This window comes from Cricetulus griseus, chromosome 8 (genome assembly GCF_003668045.3).
Source record: "Cricetulus griseus strain 17A/GY chromosome 8, alternate assembly CriGri-PICRH-1.0, whole genome shotgun sequence".
NCBI lineage: Eukaryota > Metazoa > Chordata > Mammalia > Rodentia > Cricetidae > Cricetulus > Cricetulus griseus.
This window is the reverse complement of record NC_048601.1, coordinates 51,363,413-51,384,084: the sequence shown is the minus strand read 5'-3', so window position 1 is coordinate 51,384,084 and position 20,672 is coordinate 51,363,413. Positions and strand designations below refer to the sequence as shown.

Here is a 20,672-nt window from a genome sequence, read left to right as displayed (position 1 = left end):
AAGACACTGGCAACTACAAGGCTGTATAAATGTCAAATCAGCTATTGCTATTATTGAAAGTGACAACTGAGGAGATGATAATTGCACTGGGCTGCTTGTTAGTGATGGCCTGAGAGGAGTGGCTTAGGGTGGGTCAATACCTTGTAAAAAGGGATCAGGACACTGAGTTCTTCCTTTCTTTACTGCACTCATCGTGATATGACATCTATTCTCAAATCTGCAAAATGGTTGCTGGGGTAGCAGTCATATTCAGGGTCTACGTAAGAATAGGTGCATAAATACACAGGCATACACAAACACTCATTTTGCCCATATTCACCTGCTGAGGGAACTTGGGCTGTTTTTTACTTTTGATTGCTCTAAAGAAAGCCTCGGTGCATTTTGTTGTGTATCTACTTGGATGTCCATGCCCCAGCTTTTTGAACTATATATCTTGAAGTGTACCTGCTAGATTACATGGTGTTTCTCTTAAACTTTCTAAGGAACAACCAAACTGTCCCACAGTGGCTGCACCTTTTCCTTTTCCACAAAGGTTCCCATTCCTCCACAGCTCTGCCAACACTTGATATATTCCATTTGCAAAAAAAACGATAGCTATTTCAGTGAATACATAAAGCGATATCACTCCGAGGTTTGGATTTGTATCACCCTAATAACCAATGATGGATCATCTTTTCAGTTATGTAAAGTCTGTAAGTCTTTTCTGGACAAATGCGTATTCCCCCATTTCCCCCTTCAACCATCTTTTTCTTTGGGGGCTGAAGAGGGTCTTTATATATTCTGGATGTTAAAACACTATACACATCCCAATTTTAGTCTTCATTTGTAAAGCGTCCCTTACGAGGGCAGGCTGAGAGCTAGGTGAGGGAGAAGCTATACTGGCATGTGCCTATCTGGTGCTGGCAGTAGAGAGAGGGAGGTTTTCTACTTATATGTGATGTGTATGGCTCCTGTCCACATTTCATTAGTTGTATTACATCACATGTGAATGTCTAGCTTTAATGGGGTCATAAGAAAATACATTCCTTCCCTAGCTATGGAAAATAGGGGACCAATCATTAAACATCCATGCACCCTGCCACAGCGCAGACAGACAAGTGTGCTTGCAATAAGAAGGTATTTTTGACAAAGTGCAGTGGGCTCTTTTCATTCACAGAAGCTGAACTCTGAAACACTGTAGCAAATGCTGAATGAATGAGTAGTGGGGAGAAGCCAGGATCCCACAACCCTTTTCGGACATGCATGTCATCAGCAGATTGGTCTATTACCTTGGTTCATGGGGATTTCTATTTAAGAACTCTTTAAAAATATGTATCATGGATTCACTAACCCATCAACCCATCGAACTCATGGCATACCTGACTGGAGTATATGACTGGAATATATATATATATATATATATATATATATATATATATATGTGTGTGTGTGTGTGTGTGTGTGTGTGTGTGTGTGTGTGTGTGTGTGTGCGTGTGTGTGTGTTTGTGTGTGTGTGTGTGTGTGTGTACATAAAATAAACAGCAACCTTGTTGCCCATCACATTTTCCCACACCACTTTGAATGGGAAAAGCACCATCAAAACCCACCAAATATGAAAATGTAGTACTAATCAGGTCATTTAGTATGATCCCAAGAAGGCCAAATATCACCTTGGCTTTTGTCTTGTTATGTATGTCTGTTAATGGTCATGAAAACACTCTGCATGTTGATTTGATAATTGCAAAGAAATGTTGGTGAGGAGGCAAATTTGTGACTATGGAATCATGAATAATGAGGATCAACTAAATCATATGCCATCTTCCATGCTCCAGAGTAAAGGTGGATCCAGGATTTAAATTTATACCTGATTCCAAAGCTCATTGTTCTCACCATCTCCATGGATGTGTAGGATTACACTCTGCTCTGAATATTTGATGGATTATAAGGAATGTAGTCACTGTTCATTCTTTGAGTTTATAATTCTTGCTAAAACCACAAATAGGAAACTTAACAGGGGAGCTTAGAGTCGTAATTGTGAAAATCTTATAGATCAGTTTGAATTCCAAAGGTGGAAATTAAGTGTGTGGCTTGGTTATGCATATTTTTAGAAGTGTACACATACATTTTGCTGTGAATATCATGGATACTGACTTGAACCTGACAAAAGTTTTCCCCTGGGGTCACAGGGAGAGAAGTATATGTGCCCTGATTTATTCCCAACAGATCATGGGATCTTTGTGGGGAATGGTCCAATTCTTCACAATCATTTTATCCGTTGTGCTATTTCACTTCAATTTTACATTTGTTTATTTTGTGGTAAAATGCACATAACAAAAGTTACCACTTTTTATGTTAAAGTGCACATATAGTTCAGTGGTATGAAGTACTTCAAAACAGCCATGCAGTCATCCCCATGCCATCATTGCTGGAATTGCTCATCCACTGAATAACTAACTCCCCACTGCTCCCTCCCCCAGTCCCTGATTCCACTGTTCTCCAGTGTGTCTCAATAAATTTGACAACTTGAGAGTGATTTTCATTACACATTGGGACCAAATGTTCTCCTTTGGTAACACTTCTTGGAATTATGGTGAAAAATCAGTAGGGAAAAAACATGAGTCAGACAATACATCCACACTGACATTTAAGTACTATATACAACTTTCCTTCTGTTTTCACTAAGACAAGAAAGATCATAGGCATGAGAGCTGCAACAAAAGAAAGGATCTGAGGGCTCAGTGGTTCCCGCTGTGTCTCCATGGAGATAAACCACTGTGGGTACTGGGTCACTTATCTCTTTAGAATATCCTCGCCTAGAGCCATCGACTGGACATTTTTTTTTCTTTCAGATTTTTTTGTATTTGAATTAGAAACAAGATTGTTTTACATGACAATCCCAGTTCCCTTCTCCCTCCCATTCTCCCCTACCACCACCCCCCCAACTAAAACCCTACCTATCACATATCCTTTCTGCTTTCCCCTGGAGGGTGAGGCCTTCCATAGGGGGTCATCAGAGTCTATCATATCCTTTGGGATAGGGCCTAGGCCCACCCCCATGTGTCTTGGCTCAGAGAGTATCCCTCTCTGTGGAATGGGCTCCCGAAGTCCACACCTATGCTGGGGATAAGTACTGAACTACTACAGGAGGTCCTGTAGATTTCTGAGGTTTCCTCAATGAAATCCATGTTCCTTGGGTCTGGATCAGTTCCCTGCTGGTATCCCAGCTATCAGTCTGGGAAGCAAGAGTTTCCCCCATGTTCAGGTCAGCTGTTTCTGTGGGTTTCGCCAGCCTCGTCTGGACTCCTTTGCTCTTCACTCGTCCTACTTTGCATCTGGATTCAAGTTCAGTTCAGTGATTAGTTGTGGGTGTCTGCTTCTACTTCCACCAGCTGCTGGATGCGGGCTATCGGGTGGCATATAAGTCAGTCATCAATCTCATTATCAGGGTTGACTGGACATTTTAGTGGTCACAGAATTCCCATTACAGCTCAGGATCTTCTTCATATTGCTCAAGGAGTACATGAGAAACAACCTGATTTGGAGATCAACAATCATAAAGAGGGACACTCAGGATAAACAAGGGTCACTCAATAGAGGTGGCTCTTGGGGAGGGGCGCTCTTCAGTACCCCAGCCTGGCCACTTCTCATCTCAAACCTTGGTCCCACTGCGACACACTGGGTCCTTGATGGGACAAGCTGCAGCAGCGCCCTCTAGTGTTGCTTTACCATGCCCCCACCCCTTTCCTAGCCTGCAGCACTCTGACTTTGTAGTTACCTCATTGTCCTAAACCCTATTTGCACATTGTTAGGAAACAGATAAGAAAGGAAAACAAAGAACTTCAATTATACTTTTCATTTCTTCTTCTCCTTCTTCTTCTTCTTCTTCTTCTTCTTCTTCTTCTTCTTCTTCTTCTTCTTCTTCTTCTTCTTCTTCTTCTTCTTCTCCTCCTCCTCCTCCTCCTCCTCCTCCTCCTCCTCCTCTTCCTCTTCCTCCTCCTTTTCATCTTCCTCCCCACCCCCCACAGGAAGGAAGGAGACCCATGAATGGAAAGCCTGAGAATCAGTTCTTATCTGTGTCCAATGAAGGGAGCAGAGTCGGAAAGATGGCTCAGTGGTTAAGAGGACTTGCTGCTCTTTTGGAGGGCTCACTTTGGTTGCTACCACCACCATTGGGCAGCTTACAACTTAATTCCAGATCCATGCGATGTAATACCCTCTTCTGATCTCTGCAGGTACCCACACATGCACGGGGTACACATATATGTGAGCAGGCTCTCTCCCTCCCTCTGTGTGTTTCTGGTGTGTGTGTGTGTGTGTGTGTGTGTGTGTGTGTGTGTGTGTGTGCGTGTGCGTGTGTGTGTGCGCGCGCGCGCGTATGTGTGTGTGCACATGTGTGAGAAAAGACAAAATACAAAGTAAGCTGGAAGCTTTTACTATGCACATCATCAGAATAAATAAAAATATATAATGTCTACCAACATTTGAATGATAGGTATCCATATTTTATTTAAAATCAAAATGCATTATCTATCATGTACTACCTAGAGTTCCATGTAAGAGAGAAAAGGAAGGATAAAAAGGCATAGCCTTATAATTTTTCACCAAAGGAAAGATGGTATGCCATGTTAACACTGTGCAAAATAGAATTTAAGCAAATATAACTGGGAAACATAAAAAAGAATGTTATAACTGATTAGGAGATCTTTGACCATTAAAAAACTATAAGTAATGCAACTTGCCAATTACTTTGTAATAGCTGCCAGCATTTAGATAGAATTCTAGTGTCTGTGTCCATAAATACTTTTTAAATTACAAAAATTACTTTTATATTAAAGTAAGTTAAATGCAAAAACAAAAATGAAAAAAAAGAGGCAGTAGCTGGGTGGAAGAGAGTTTGTCTCACATGCCTGAGGCTCTAGATTCAATCTTTCCTACTGCCAAAAAAGAAAAAAGAAAAAAAATACAATCTATCCAAAATACAAGTAAGAATCTGTTTAATATGTAATATAATCATAAACTTGCAAGCATCCCAAAATGCCTTCACAAAGGAAAAGCTGAAATATACAGAGATACACATCTATAACCACCGCAAGATGTCTCTTTGTGGCCTTGGTAGATCAAAAGGACAAACGTCATGAAAGTTATGGAACAAGCCGTGACGGTGGTAATTATATTTCATGATCTCTTGCCACTGTTCTGCTATGAACTAGAAACACTGCCTTGTTTATTCTTGCTTTACAGAGAATAGGAAAAACCTGTTTCATAACCTCACAGCGCAAGTGGCCATTGGAAACTGGAAGACATTCTCTTGATGTCATTCGAAGAGTGGTAGCTAGCGTGAGTTATCTGTCCCTCACCTCTGACAGCCTGACATCAGGGCATATGTTGTACTTCCTTGGAGGCTATCTTGACTGTCAGATGCAAGGCTTGGGCTATGTAGTTTCTGTATCTCTCTGCTTATATCCTTGAATTCCATTGTTCTTGCTCTGCAACTTCTGGACGATATTTGAGACTTTAATCTTAGTTTTATTTCCTCAGTTAGGCCTTGCCTAGACAAATGTTTTCATATCAACTGCTGACCACTGCCAAGCAATAATAATTCTTGAAATGCCAGATATCAGTTAGTTATTCCATGAGGCAAGACTCCTTACTCATTTCATTTTATAGATTAGAAAGGAAAAACTAACTTCCTTGAATCATAAATACCATGCAGCCCTAGATTGGCACAACTGTGAGAGGTTCCCAGTGCAGCTAATCCAAAACCATGTTTTACAGCCGATCTTTTCAGAAGGACTACCCAATGGCTCTATCTCAATCAAGCAGTTTCTTACAGCCCATCCATCAAGATGAACTCTTGACTGGTCACATAGAGTAATGGTATCCAGGAGAAGATGGAGGTTTCAAAGCCCTGTACAGCCTAAGCCCAAATTTACTCACATTGCATTCAGATGTCAGTAAGGATGGAGGCATCTCTCTCTCTCTCTCTCTCTCTCTCTCTCTCTCTCTCTCTCTCTCTCTCTCTCTCTCTGATTCTTTGGCCAGTGCTGAAAATGAGTTTCCCAGGGACCCAAAGGTGGTAGAGAAGTCAATGTTTCAAGCTACTACTAGGCTCTTATGTAAGTTTGAGTTATAGAGCTCCTAACTACAAGTGAGAAAAAGGACATACCCAATGAAGGCAGAAGGAGCCCTGCATCACAGTCAGGTAAGCTGTGAGGTGTCATCTGTTAAATGATGCACTGCTTGAAGCCACCACAGCCCAAATGAGCATAAGTTTCCCATAGCTCCTTCACCCAGACACCTTCATGCAATGCAGACTGTATACCTGCAGTGTGGCAGACCAGACATCATTCAAGCTCCTGGGCTATAGATTCATTCTTTTGTTTGAGAAACTTCTGGAATAATCAGCTTTCCTGAGAAAGATTTGACTGCTGAGTCTTGATCTCCCTAACTTACATCCCATAAGCCAGAAATGTTAGTTACCGAGTGCCAATTACATATTACATATTACCCTCGGGAACTTACAGATGATGAAATAAGCAAGGTTTTAGAGCTGAGCTGCCGGTACCATCCATTTAGATTTTGTTGAATCTCTGCCTCCAATTCCACTTTTTATTGTGCATAATTAATATTGAGTGGGTCATTCTGACAGTAATTGGCCAGAAGGCTCAATTACTTCCCAAGGCAAGTCATAGAGCCTTAGGAAGGTTCCACTGCTGTGCCTTCCTGCTTTCTGAAGAGCAATTTCTCATCTCTTGCTGGAGTGTTTGACATATAACAAGTTTTACATATTTAAAGTACAGATACAATTTGATTGACATAGGTGCACCCTTATATTAGTGTTAGCATACTCAAGATGGTGTACCCACCTATCACCTCCTAAAGGTTGGACTTTTTGTTCTTTTCTTTTCCTATCTACTTCCCATATTACCTGACTCACAAAGGACCACTGATCTTCTGTCAATGTAAATTTGCATTATCCAGAGTTTTAGATACATAGAATCATACTGCATGTATCTTTTTTGTCTCACTCCCTTATTTGGCAGAATTATATGAGATCCATTCACATTGTTGTATATATCAAAGTTTTGCTCCATTTTACTGCAAACAATAGCAGCATGTTGTACAAATGTAACACTTGTTTATTCATTTGTTGACAGACATCTGAGTGTTTTCCCACTTTTTACTGTTGGAACCAGTAGTCATTTTGAAAGCATCAGTCCCTAGGACATTGTCTCTCTGAATCCTTGTAACCATGCAATAGTTAGGTGATGGCATTCTTACTTTCCAAAGATGAATAAAACGTCTATGAAGGTAAATTGGCCTATATAAGACAGTAGCAGAGTCAGTATTTGAACACAGAGCAAACAAATGTCAAAATTATGAGCACAGAGGGATCCCAGCCTAGCCCGGAAGGACAGGAATATAACAGTTAGAAACAACGTGAAGATAAGATCAAAGATTAAAGTCAGTGTGGGTCTTGCATGAACAAGAACCCTCTGTCTCTCCTTGTGAGGTAGAAATTCACTATGGCACGTAATGTAAAATCACAAGACTGGGGGTGTCACATTGTGTCTGGAAAGGAACCTCCCAGTCTAATTACTTGCACACAATATGCACTTAATAAACAACTACTTAAGGAATAAATAGTTAAATGCTAGACTGGTTGAACAGATGGACAGGCAAACAGGCAGAAAGGTATGGAAGGTCCAGGCAGTGGTGGTGCAGGCCTTTAATCCCAGACCTCCAAAAGGAAAAGGCAGGAGGATCTCTGAGTTTTAGGCCAGCCTGGTCTACAAAGTAAGTTCCAGGACAGTCAGAGCTACACAGAGAAACCCTATCTAGGAAAAAAAACCTCCAAAACAAACAAATAACAAGACCCCAAAAGAAGAAGGAAGTTAGTTACCTGATGTGGATTGATGGTGAATTCATCTAGCCATCCCACTGTTACTAAAAATATCCCACAAGCCCTAAGACTGATCAGATCACCTGGAGAGTAGGCCAGCTCTCACCCAAGCAGACAGGACAGACTGCCCAATTAGCCCAGAGTGTGTTCAGCTATAAATTCACATAGGAAGTCCAACTCCAGGGGCCCACACCCACTCTTCAGTACCTGAGGACATATTCACAGAGAAGGCTGGAGCTATTTGTACAGAGAGTGAGAACTTCAATAGCAGGCTCTATCCTGCCCTTGCAAATGCTCCTTGGCTTCCCTGGCCTTCACATTCTGTACATGAGCCTTGACAAGTCCTTGCTGGAGGAATCTGGCCACATTGTTGCTGACTTCATCTGGCAGAGGCTCCAAGGCCTGGGAACCCAGGTTCTAGCCCCATCCCTGACAACTCTGTTGAAAACAAGTTTATTAAGAGGCTGTTGTATTGAATACTGCACATACATGCATATTTCCCCTCTCCATCCAATGACACAAGGGCTTCTCTGGAGCCAAGATAAACACACATTGCTCATGTGACTAATTTCCTGAGAATCATGGAGGAGATTGCCTGGAGGCCTCCCTTCCCCACTCTTCTCTGGAATCGCACTGAAAACATTGGGGTGAATGACAGTGAAGCCTAAGCAGGAACTACAGTACTGGGGGAACAGAATCTACCCGCTCAGTTGCAGAAGCATGCAGCTCGCTGCAGTCATGGAATTTCATCTGGAGCTCAGCGTATGCTGCTGGAATGATGGGATGAAAACACTGTTCTGGAAATGGATGGCAAGCCTAATGACAGTTTTTTACAGAGGTTTAATCCATCTGTATTCTCCAGTGGACTGTCACCTGCATAAGGGTAGAGACATCCATCCCTTCCTCTAGTGACTAGGAAAGTGTTGGGAAGGTGGTTGGCACTCAGCGTGTAAGCCCTGGATGAATAAGTTATCACCACTGATGCCCAGATGTATGACACTGTACCAGGAACAGGAGAGCCTGGATGAAGTAAAGTTAGGATAGAATGAGAGATGATGACGTGTCAAAGACAAACAAGAGATTGACAATAGGGACAGGTCCTGGAAGGTAGGAGCGGGCTGCTTCCTGTAAAGATGGGGAAACTCTTTAGTCACCAAGGCCAACCCAAGATTAGGAGAAACTTCTAATCAGAGAAAGGAAGCTGGTGGGAAACACACTGCTCTACTCTTTCATTGTATCTGATACCCTGGGTGATGAACCCAGGGAGAGGCAGAGTGGAGGAGGCTAGCCCAATGGCCCCTGGGATGAGGCAGATATGGACTGTAGATCCAGCTCTGGGCTTACTAGCTTCTATCTATTTGCTGACCGCCTCTGAACCTCAGCATTTATAAGGGAGATTAAATAGCATGGTTTCTTCATGAACCACCTGGTTATCAATGGTAAACATGCACCTGAGATAATTGGGCTTCGAGCTTCCAGTGGTGAAGAAGAAAATGCAGAAAATCCCTATAATAAGTTCGTATTATAGGCAGGGAAGACGATAGGGGGTTTGTCTACTACAAATCTAGCACATGGCCGTTGTTCTTAGGGCTTCCATAGCCCCCTCTGAATGAGTGTTATTAGCTGTTCTACTTCCACAGAAGAATCACGGCACTAGAGGCTGGACATGTATGGCAGTGAGGTCTCCTGGCCCTCGTGCCTCTGGATGCCTTGGCAAAAGTTGGCCACTGTGTGGACTCCATTCACTTATCCCCAAATTATCCTTCAACATTCTTCTCAAATGCTTTTTATAAAATAAGTGCCAATCTTGTTTAATTTAAGCTTCACTCAGAGGAACCCACAAACCAGGCTGATGTTGCAAAGCAGACCTCTTCATGTCACTCAGCAGCAACTCAGCTGCCACCTCCTCAAAGATCAGGCCAAATGAACTAATCGAACACTCAGGACCATAGTCACGTCATTGGAATCATAGTCTTACACAGCTTGAATGAGACACAAGGTGTGAAACTCAGGGCGGTGTCCGACACTATTATTCACCACTATGAACATCACCACACTTTCTTAAAAACAATAATCTGGAGTTACTTTGATCATGTGTTTGTTTCTTAATCTCCCTTCATCATCCTTACAGCTACAGTGTAGTGGGGACTTTAATTATCTTTTTAATTGTTTTATCCACAGTGCCCAAACTCTCAATCAATGGCTGAGATATATCTATATATAGTTAGAATATAATAAATGTTTGCTGAAGAAATAAATTAATAAGCAAAAAGCCTGGTAGTCATTCCTTTTCTACATTATTTTCTAGCATATGCTTCCACATATTCTTTTTTTTTTTTTTTTTTTTTTTTGGTTTCTCTAGATAGGGTTTCCCTGTGTAGTCCCAGCTGTCCTGGAACTCACTCCGTAGACCAGGCTGGCCCCGGGTTGGCCTTGAACTCACAGAGATCTTCCTGCCTCTGCCTCCCAAGTGCTGGGATAAAAGGTGTTCACCGCCACCTCTGGGCAGTTTTCATTTCTTAAGCAGACGGTCCTGAAGCTTGCTTGAGGTAGTGGATAATCCAGATTCAGGTGGCTCTGCCTGGGTCTTTGTCCAAGCAGCTTAGGCAGAGTGGGGCCAGAGAAGATGATTAGCATTAAGTTGTATAGTCATAGGAGTCAGATTCCCGGCAGGGAGACATCAGGGAAAAGAGGCTTTAGGTAGATTAATATAGTTTTAATCAGTATTAAAACATTTAATAAGATCGCTAGCTGGTACTTCTCCAAAACAAAGATCTGGGCTTCTATTCTGAAGGAGAAAGAAAATCCACTCAGTTCCCAAACACATTAAAAAAAAAAAAAAAAAACAAAACAAAAACAAAAAACCCTCCTGACTCTTCAAGCAGATGCAAGCATCAGCTCTGGGTCATCTCTTCACCTTGAGGAGTCTGTCTGGTGGGGTGCTCTTGTGTGGGGTGTGTGTGTAGAGGGGGGAAGTGTGTGGGGGGTTTGTGTGTGGTGGGGAGGAGGCGCGGGCTTTTGTTTCTGCTTTCAGAAAAATCTGGCTGAGTGCTGAGACCTTGCTTTCCCAGCCTTTTTATTCTTTAAATGACTAGAGAAAAAGAATCCATTCTTGCAACCCTAGATGACCTCACTCTGATGGCATCAATATTTTTAACCCAACCTCAGACAGAGCATCTGAGGAGAGTCCTGGATGTGTAGGACTTGAAGATTTTCCATTAAAGCCCTTGTGAGTCAGGCTTGTGGCACACTCCAGAGGGATGCAGAGCTACACAGCCTCCGAGAAAGCTGAGAAGAAACTGGAACCCAGGATTACTTTAAAATCTATGCTAATTCCCTCTCCCACATCCCCACCTAACCTTCCTCTTTCCTGGACAGCCAAACATTACTTTTGCCTCTGTGGGCCAACTCAGAGCAGGGGTAGTCATTTAGTCGATGTCATCTTCTAAGAAGGGTGGCAAAGAAGCAACTATTTGATTGAGCAATGTCTGTGTGCGCCATAAGTCTTCAGTCAGAGCCAGGCCAGTCCTGGAACCCACAAGTCTAAACATGTTGGTTCCAGGGTCTGGCTATCTGCAAGTTATTTAAGTTCTCTGAGCCTTGGTTTACTCACTTCTACAATGGAGATAAAATAAGGTTGCTAAAAAATGGTGGTGACTGGCAAAGGACTCCAAGAGAGCATACCACAGAGAACCTTGCACTGTTTGCAATCACTAAGTTATGGAGCCAACCTATTTATCCTACAGCAGAGGAACAGATAAAGAAATTGGGGTATATTATATATACACAGTGGAATTTTTTTAGCCATAAAGAAGAACAAAGTTATGCCGTTTGCAGGAAAATGGTTGGAACGAGAGATAATAAAATTAAACCAGTCTCCAGAAGACAACTATTATATGCTTTCTCTCATTTATGGTTCCCAGGTTTTATATAGGTGCATAAAATCCTAAGACATGAGAGCAGAAGGAAAACAGACAAGAGAACTATTGGGAAGAGGGAAAGGCAAGAAAAGAGAGGATGGCTGGGGACTATCCTCAACATTTAATACATACTTGCACAAAAACCTAAAAGGTAATGATATATTAAACAGTGGTGACAGCTAGAGAGACAGTTCCATTAATAAAGTGTTTGTTTTGCAAACACGAGGGCCCGAGTTCAATCCCCAGAGCACACTGTGAGAAGGCATAGATATGGTGGTTAAGTATGGTGGCAAGTGCTTAGAGTTGAGCAATGGGAAAGGGCGGACAGGTGGATCCCTAGGGGTTGCTCAGCCAGTCTAGCCTACTTAACAAACTCCAGGCTACAGAGAGACTGTAAAACAAACAAAACAAAACAAAAAACATTGGTGGATTATGTCTGAGGATTGACACCCAAGGTTGTCCTTTGATCTCCACATACATGTGTACTCACATGCATGAACATGCACACATGTAGGCAGGCCCATGAAAAACGGTGGTGAGCACACAAGTCTGTACTGAAAGCCAAATAACACTGCCATTGCCACTGTTCTTCTCCTCCTCAAAAGGGGACAGAGTCTCCTGGGAGCTGAACAACTTTCCTGAGGTCAGAAAGCGACATGTCAGTAGTCCAGATGTGCCCGACTTCAGAGGCTAGACCCCCTCCTGGGATGGGCTGCTGTTTTTGCAGGCCAAGGCTTTGCAGCTCCAGAGACTTTGACTCAGACACAGATGATGCCTTGGTTGGGAAACAGCGATCTGCTGCCAGCCCTCGGCTCCTCCCCCACTGCTCCAGACCCTGGTCTTGGAGCCAGCGGTGCTGATTCAGGTCTGCATTACAGCAGAGGCCATACAGCCTGTTACCCTCTCCTGCCTTCCTGCAGCCTCACAAACGTCTAGTGGGATTAAGGTGGCTAGGAATCTGCTTAGAGTGCATATAGTCAGAGGAAGCACAGGGAATGGAAACAGCTGATAAGAAACAATCTCCCATTGAGGGGAAACAAACAAAACAAATGTCATCTTTTGATGTGATGTATCCATGAACATTTCTTCTTCTGCAGGGAATGCCTGCTGGCCTGACTCTTGATAACTTCTTGCTTGGTGCCTACAATCTATCAGGAACCGTGCTTTAGCCTGATTTTGGGGTGCTGCAGGCTGCTGTTGGGGTGGGTCCCTAAAGAACAAAGTAGGCAAGATCTCTGCCCTCCCAAGAGTTTAAGTCAATGAGGCGAGTGAAAGAGTAAGCAAATCACAATACCAATAAACACCTAACTGTGAGCTTGCTGCACATTGCGGAAAATCACAAGACTCTGTTACAAAGTTCATAACCGGGACCAGATCTTGAATCACAGGCTGGTCAAAAATGTCTCAGAGGGCAAACATTTAATCCAAAGCTTAAAGCATAAGCAATGAGCGTGGAAGTGGAAACAAAAAGGAGTTGTAATCTTTCAATAGAGATAATTTCATGAAGGTCAAAACCAACAAACTCACTTCATCTCTGGGAGTACCGGGTGTCTTATTTTTTTCATTGGAAGAGTGCTTCAAAAGTCAAAAAATGGGCAATTACTCTGGCATCTGTTTTTCATTCTTACTCGGATAGTCTGAAGAGAATGTGGAACAATCTGGAAAAACTAACTGACTTTCCACTTTATGCAGTAGGACATAGTTAAGGTCAAGGGAAGATTACTAACTAACTTTTGGAGACTAAGGATTTGGCATATTTATATGTGAGACTCTGTCATGGACACAAGGACTATCTAAAATGTCAATGAAAAGGACATTCAGGAGATAGAAGGAAGCTGAGGGTCCATTCAGATTTTCAAGGGATAGTCAAAGGATGAAATCGTAAAAACAACACTGCCATGTCTACCTAAGAAGACCCCCTCCCCCCCCCCCCCCGCCCCCGAGAACATGCAGTTACAACCTCACAGGAGGACAGTTTGTCACAGTGAACAAACGCCTTAGAGCAGCTTGCATGGGACACTCCTCTTACAGGTTGTTCTCACAGAGAGGAGCAGGGATGTTTAGGAGACCCACACAGCTAGTTACTGCTGTTGCACACCATTCAGATGTAAACTAACAACAAAGCAGCAGTCAAATCAAACCTTGAGCTCCTGGTGTCCATGGTGGCCATTCTTCTTTATCCTCATCTGGCTATTTTTAGGCTGTTTAGTCCCTCAAAGTCTACTCATATACTGATAGAATCAGCCAGTCCTTTAGAGAATTAACTTCCCCTGACCCCCACCCCAATATACTTCCAAATGTTCAGCATCCTGAAAGTGAGTGGCACCAGATTAGACAATGGGAAATCTAATTACTATTGAAGAGAATTTGCTTTGAAATGAATTGACACAGAAAAAAATGTTCATAGTGCAAGAAAAGAAAAAGTCATCTCAGGGAACGTGGAGATCATAACACATTTTTATCCAAAACAACACAAAAGGACACAGGCACTTGAACCTGCTAAAACGTTTGGTGGAAATGATCTGCATTTGCTGTTTTAGATGCTTTCTATTTTCTTTTAGAAAATATGTCTTATCTTGTTTTTGATGTGTGTGTGCACATGTCTGAATATAGGTACATACGTGTGTGCAAGTGACTGCAGAGGACAGAGCACCACTTGGGATCTCTTAGAGCTGGATCCCTTGGGATCCCTTCTGAGCCACCAGACATGGGTGCTGGGACCTGAACTCTGGTCTGCATAATTGAGAAGCAAGTGTTCTTTTTTTTTTTTTCCAACAGGTGAAAGAAAGTCTTAGATATTAAGAAAAGTATGTTCCCAAGCTTTTAAATCCCAATGATTCCTCCTCCCCAGCATCCTCCAGGCATCTATAATGTTGCTCACACCTTGTCATCAAGTTTCAGGAATTGATTTACATTTCCCAGCTAGCAAGCCTTTGTCTTTGTGCCCTAAATGAAGTCCAGGGCCATCAGTTCCTTCACAAGCCAACTACATCAAGTATGTGAGTGACAAAAGCAAATTAAGGAGGGAAGGGTGTGTTCTGGCTCACAGTTTGAGGGTTCATCATGACAAGAATGGCATGGTGGCTGCAGTTGGTCACATGTCACCTGTAATAAGGAAGCTGAGAGATGAATGAACAAGCTCTCGGCTTGTTGCTCCTTTTTATTCAGTCTGGTAGTTAGCCTGGGCCTTCCCACATCACTTAATCTCATTTAGAAAATCCCTCAGGGACAGGCCCACAGATTTATCTCTAAGGTGATTCTCAATTCTGTTGTCAGCACTAACAATCACACCAGTGCAAGGAAGGTCATTCCTGCTTGCCCAGTTTTACTCCAGTGGATTATCTAACGATAAGCAAAACTATGCATTGGAGTACCTTGATTTTTAAGGAAACCTCCATAAAATAGCAGACACAAAAAGGCAAGAGATCGGGCTGGAGAGATGGATCAGAGGTTAAGAGCACTGACGAGAAGTAAGTGTTCTGAACCACTGTGCCATCTCTCCAGCTCCCACTTTTTTTCCTTTTTGACTATAAATCTTCCCTTAAGAAAGCTATTTCCTACATGGTCCCCTGGAGAAGGGGAAAGGGTCAAGATCCCCTGAGCAAATTGGGAGCACAGGAAGAGGGGAGAGGGAGCTAGGAGAATGAGAAGGGGAGAAGAGGAGGGGTGCTGAGGACATGAGGGAGCAGAAAGGTTGAGTCAGGTGAAGAATAAAGAATGGAGATACCATAATAGAGGGAAACATTTTAGGTTTACAGAGAAATCAGGCACTAGGGAAATGTCTGAGGATCTACAAAGATGACACCAGCTAACAATCTAAGCAACAGAGGAGAGGCTACTTCAAATGCCCTCCCCTGATAATAAGATTGATGATTGACTTATATGCTACCCGATATCCCTCACCCAGCAGCTGGTGTAAGTAGAAGCAGACACCCACAATTAATCACTGAACTGAACTGGAATCCAGATGCAGAGAAAGATGAGTGAAGAGCAAAGGGGTCCAGATCAGGCTGGAGAAACCCACAGAAACAGCTGATCTGAACATCGGGGAACTCTTGCTCCCCAGACTGATAGCTGGGATACCAGCACGGGACTGAACCAGACCCCAGGAACATGGGTTTCGGTGAGGAAACCTCAGAAATCTATGGGACCTGCTGTAGTAGTTCAGTACTTATCCCTAGTAGAGGTGTGGACTTTGGGAGCTCATTCCACATAGAGGAATACTCCCTGAGCCAAGACACACGGGGGTGGGCCTAGGCCCTAATCCAAAGGATATGATAAACTCTGAAGACACCCGATGGAAAGTCTCGCCATCCGGGGGAGCAGAAAGGATATGTGATACATAGGGTTTTAGTTGGGGGTGGTGGTGGTAGGGTAGGATGGGAGGGAGAAGGGAACTGGGATTGTCATGTAAAACAATCTTGTTTCTAATTCAAATTAAAAAAAAATCTGGGGGTGGGGGAAGAAAGCTATTTCTAAACTGGGGAACCATTCACAACGGTTCCTCTGCCATTCCAGTTCTGGTTTTGACTTACTGGAGAATACAGGGACAGCCTCAAACACAATGGGTTTAGTACTCTACCATGTGAGCCTAGTACTCTATCAGCACTTGGCTGTACTACAAGATAGCAGTCGATATCCAGGATCCAGAGTATGATTAGTGTTTGCCTTAATTGGACCAGATCTTGGTGAGACACACTCCAAGTATGTCTGTATGTCTATAGATACATGTTTATTTTATTTTGTATGTATGAATATTTTGTCTGCATGTATGTATATGTACCATGTGCATGCCTAGTGCCTGAAGTGGTCACAAGAGGGGATCAGATCCCCCAGAACTGGCATTAGGAATGGTTGTGAGTCACCAGATGGATGCTGGGAAAAGAATCTGGGACTTCTGCAGGAGCAACAAATGCTCTTAGCCACTGAGCCATCTGGTCAGCCCTCACATTCCAACTGTCAACAACACTTTCATCCAATGGCTATTTCATTCTTTGGAAACATGTGACAATGTTGAAGACATAGTTGGCTGTCACAACTGGGAGACACTCCTGGCATCTGGTAGGTGGAGGTCAAAGATCCTACTAGCCATTCTTTAATACATGGAACTTCTCCTAAAATGAGAATTATCCATCTAGGAATTCCAACAGTAAGAAATCTTGCTTGCTATTTGCTTTATTTAAACTCATTTATGGTTACCCATTATAATCCTGCCACAAAGCATTTATAGAAGATGGCTACAATTTTTAACTGAGTCTGAACAAAAACTGGAGCCTTAAAACTGATGTCTAGTGGCCTCTTAAGGTAGACTGCAGCTCTCTGGTTGGCTACCAGCATTCTCCAAATGACACTGACCCCTTAATATGGTGTGAGCTGAAGTAGAGGGTCTGAATACTTATCACCAACCAGTTTTGAGTCATCTGAAATCATGAGGTGATTGTCCTTCTGTTTACCACTTTCACACTAGTTTAAGAAAGTTCGATTTTGAAGCTTGTGGATTTCTATGAAATTAAATGTCCATATTCAGGAATACTTCCCTAAGTGTGAGATGAATTTCACAGACATTTTATTAAACTGTAGGAATTACTCAAGAGAAAGAGTAATAAAGAAATTACCTGAAGGTATCACACCAGTCTCATGGCCATGGAGAGGAAAGATTTCAAACCAAAATTAAAGTACATTATTCTCTACCCTAATTAGTCTTTAACATTTTGCCTCTAGCTTGAAGCATTTTTCATATTCACTGTAATTTCTCTTGATGGGAAAATGGTTTCTCTCAAATCAACTACTGTGATATTAACCAGTAGAACGTTTGCTAAGGAAAGGCATTTAGCGATCACATCTTTTCTAATCTAAGTGCATACCAGACAGTTTTTTTAAAACCTTCATACCCATAAATATTTTTGTAAATAATAAACTTTAAAAGAGCTCAAAATTTCAAACCTGAAGTCCATTTCTATCATACATGACCTCTTCAAAGACTTTTAACAGTAGATTCACATTTTATTGGGAAAATATAGAACCCTTAAAGTACCCTGATACTCTGTCTCTGGGGAGCCATTTTCCTTTCTAAGTTATGTGCAATACAGAATTTTCATGAGTGCTTGGAATAAAGAAAACCTCTTGAAGAACAACTGCAAAAATGGGAACACCCTTTCAACTGGCACAATTCCAACCATTTTTTTGAACAGTGTTCATCATTTTCTTTCAAAATACATTTAAAAACTTTGATTTCATATTTCCTCAAGACAGTTGAACTAGTCAAGTGGCCTACAATCATTCACAATTAGAACTGGTGGGTTTAATCAAGATTCTAACTTATATAACTGTCTCTTTTCTTGGATCACCACAAGCAGAAAGTTCTCATGGAATCTGAGCATCACTGAAGATTGTTAGGGGTCATAGAGAAGAATCTACTTAAGCAGGAACATTGGAAAATTCAGGGTCCAATTCAACAGCAACCAATATCATTTAAGTGAAGGACAACAAAAATGGGCCACAAAGAAATTCCTGGAAATAAGGTCAGCAGGAAAATGAAACAGCTATCTCCATGACATTCAGTCAGCAGAACCTTCCAAGCACCTAGATAAATTCAGATACTCTCCTCCTTTTCAAATTAATTCTTCAACACTGCAATCTTTAGACAGAAAAAAAGAGAAACAAATAATCTCAGCCCACAAACTATGACAAAGCTCTTTTTTGTTGTTCTGCCAATATCCTAAGAAAGCACAGACTTCAACTCTCATTGAAATGTTTTCCGTGGTTGTTCCTCATCCAAGATACGTTCTTTTCTATGTGTGATTAGAAGAGGGATCACAGGTTGAAGAACGAATAGGGAAATAACGTAGGAAGATTAAGTGGAGATAGCAGAAACGGAGACGACCTGCAAAGGTCAGATTTTGTCTGAAGAGAATGGCCAAGCAATTGTATTTCTGCAGGGATAAAATTCTAGATCCTCAAATAATTTCAGCTGGAAATATAAACTTGTGGGCTGGGATTGTATCTCAGTGGTATGCCATTTACCTAGAGCATGCAAGGCCCTTAGTTTAACCTCTAGCATCGCAAAAAAGAAATGTAAATTTATATGTCAAAAATTCCTACATTTATATAATATTTCTCTGGCTAGACAAACCATACCTATAAGACAGACTTCACATGCCAGTTTGGTACATCAATATGGATGGGACAGTATTAATTGTCAAGTTGACACAATTTAGAATCACCCAGGAAGAGTCATAATGAGGGATTGTCTGCACGGGGTTGGCTGGTGGGCATGCCTCAATTAAGTTAATTGGTGTGGAGACATCCAGACCACTGAGGGAGGAACCGTTTGCTAGGCAGAGTCCAGAACTGCATAAAGGTGGAGAAGCAGAGTTAAACACAAGCAAGCATGCATATTCATCCTCTCTGCTGCTGACTGTCGATGTGATATGACTAGCTGTCTCAAGCTTCTGCCACAGAGACTGCTCTGCAATGCGAGCTGAAATTGTGAGCTAAAATAAACCTTTACGTTCCAAGGCTGTCTTTCTTTTCTTTTCCTTTTTTTTTTTTTTCGTTTTGCAGAGTACTTTATCACAGAAACAGAAATGAAAGTAGGACAATGGACAAAGGAAATGGAAAATGGCTAATCAGAGAGAGGGTGGAAGAACCACTTCTCTGGTTATTAGTGGATTCTTGGGTCTTAATTACAAAGTACTTTTCCTGAAAGCATTATCACACTTAAAGTTTCTGACACACAACGTCATGCTGTTTGAGCTTCTAAATACTCAGCCAGACAGGGGGCTCTCTCAAGAATGGAATGGTTCAGGGGAAGACAATGGTAGTTAACACTTTTAAGATCCTAGCTGTCTCTGAAGTCATTATCAGGGAGATGCTAAGAGGGTCCCGCTTACAGATGTGTTGCCAGGCTGACTGCAGATTTCTGGAGGAGAAAACACCAAGTACTATGGAATGCAAGACAATGGCTGGGTATCACTGGGGAAAATGCAAAACAGAAAGCAAAGACAAAAGATATTCTCATCAGGCTCATAATGTTTACAGCCTGTGTGCAGTGCCAGGAATATCTTAGGGAAAAGCAATGTCTTTATAAAGTAAGGTCAAGTTTAATATTTAAACATAGCATATACCCTTGAGAAGGCAAGTCCTCATTTCCTTTATAAAGAATCTTATTTTCTGACCATTCATATTGATACTATCAAACTTCTCCCCACACCCCGAAACATAAAGTCTAATATTTAACATTTCTAAGATGTTTCTAGACAATCCACAAACAGGTGACAACGACAATACGGAATGAATTAGTGATGGATTAATCTAGGCTCAGCTCCATTTCTCATTGATGCCTGGGATATCTTTATCTCATTTATTGCCAAACAACCCTGAATCAGCAGAGCGACCTTTCCCTTCTAAGCTGGGATGTGGGAGCACTGAAAAGACAACACTTAAAGCTAACAGCAAGATGGCTACCTGCTCAGGCTTCAGCCCCGGGGGAACCCAGGCGTACTCTTCCAAGGCACAGCCTGAGTCATCATCTGAGGTCGAGTTCCTCTGGAAGTCAAACATGAGTTTGCTGATGGTCTTCTCCATCTCCAGCGGCATCACTGTTACCATGTGCTCCTCCTGGGGACACTTGCAGTGTAGGCAGATCTTCCTGCAGACAGCAAAGACAGCAGGTCAGAAGGAAGAAAAAAGCCATAGTTTGTTCAAGAGGCTGCTAGTCACCAGCCTTTGGATTCCAACCCATAAACACATTCACCAGCCACAACCTAGAGAATACAGGTTTATAAAGGGACACAGCACACAGCACATGAAAGCCATTTAGGAGATCAGGGACAACCAGATGAGCATGCTGATGATGTTGACACAGACCC

At 42.2% G+C, this 20,672-nt stretch overlaps 1 protein-coding gene across 1 annotated transcript in view; it reads right to left on the bottom strand.

Moving 5' to 3' along the window:
- Positions 1-20,672, bottom strand: part of Prickle2 (prickle planar cell polarity protein 2) — a 332,035-nt gene that overhangs the window by 60,395 nt on the left and 250,968 nt on the right. The window contains exon 3 of the mRNA XM_035448437.1: positions 20,269-20,452. Coding sequence (XP_035304328.1) covers positions 20,269-20,452 — 184 coding nt within the window. The remainder of the gene's footprint in view (positions 1-20,268; positions 20,453-20,672) is intronic.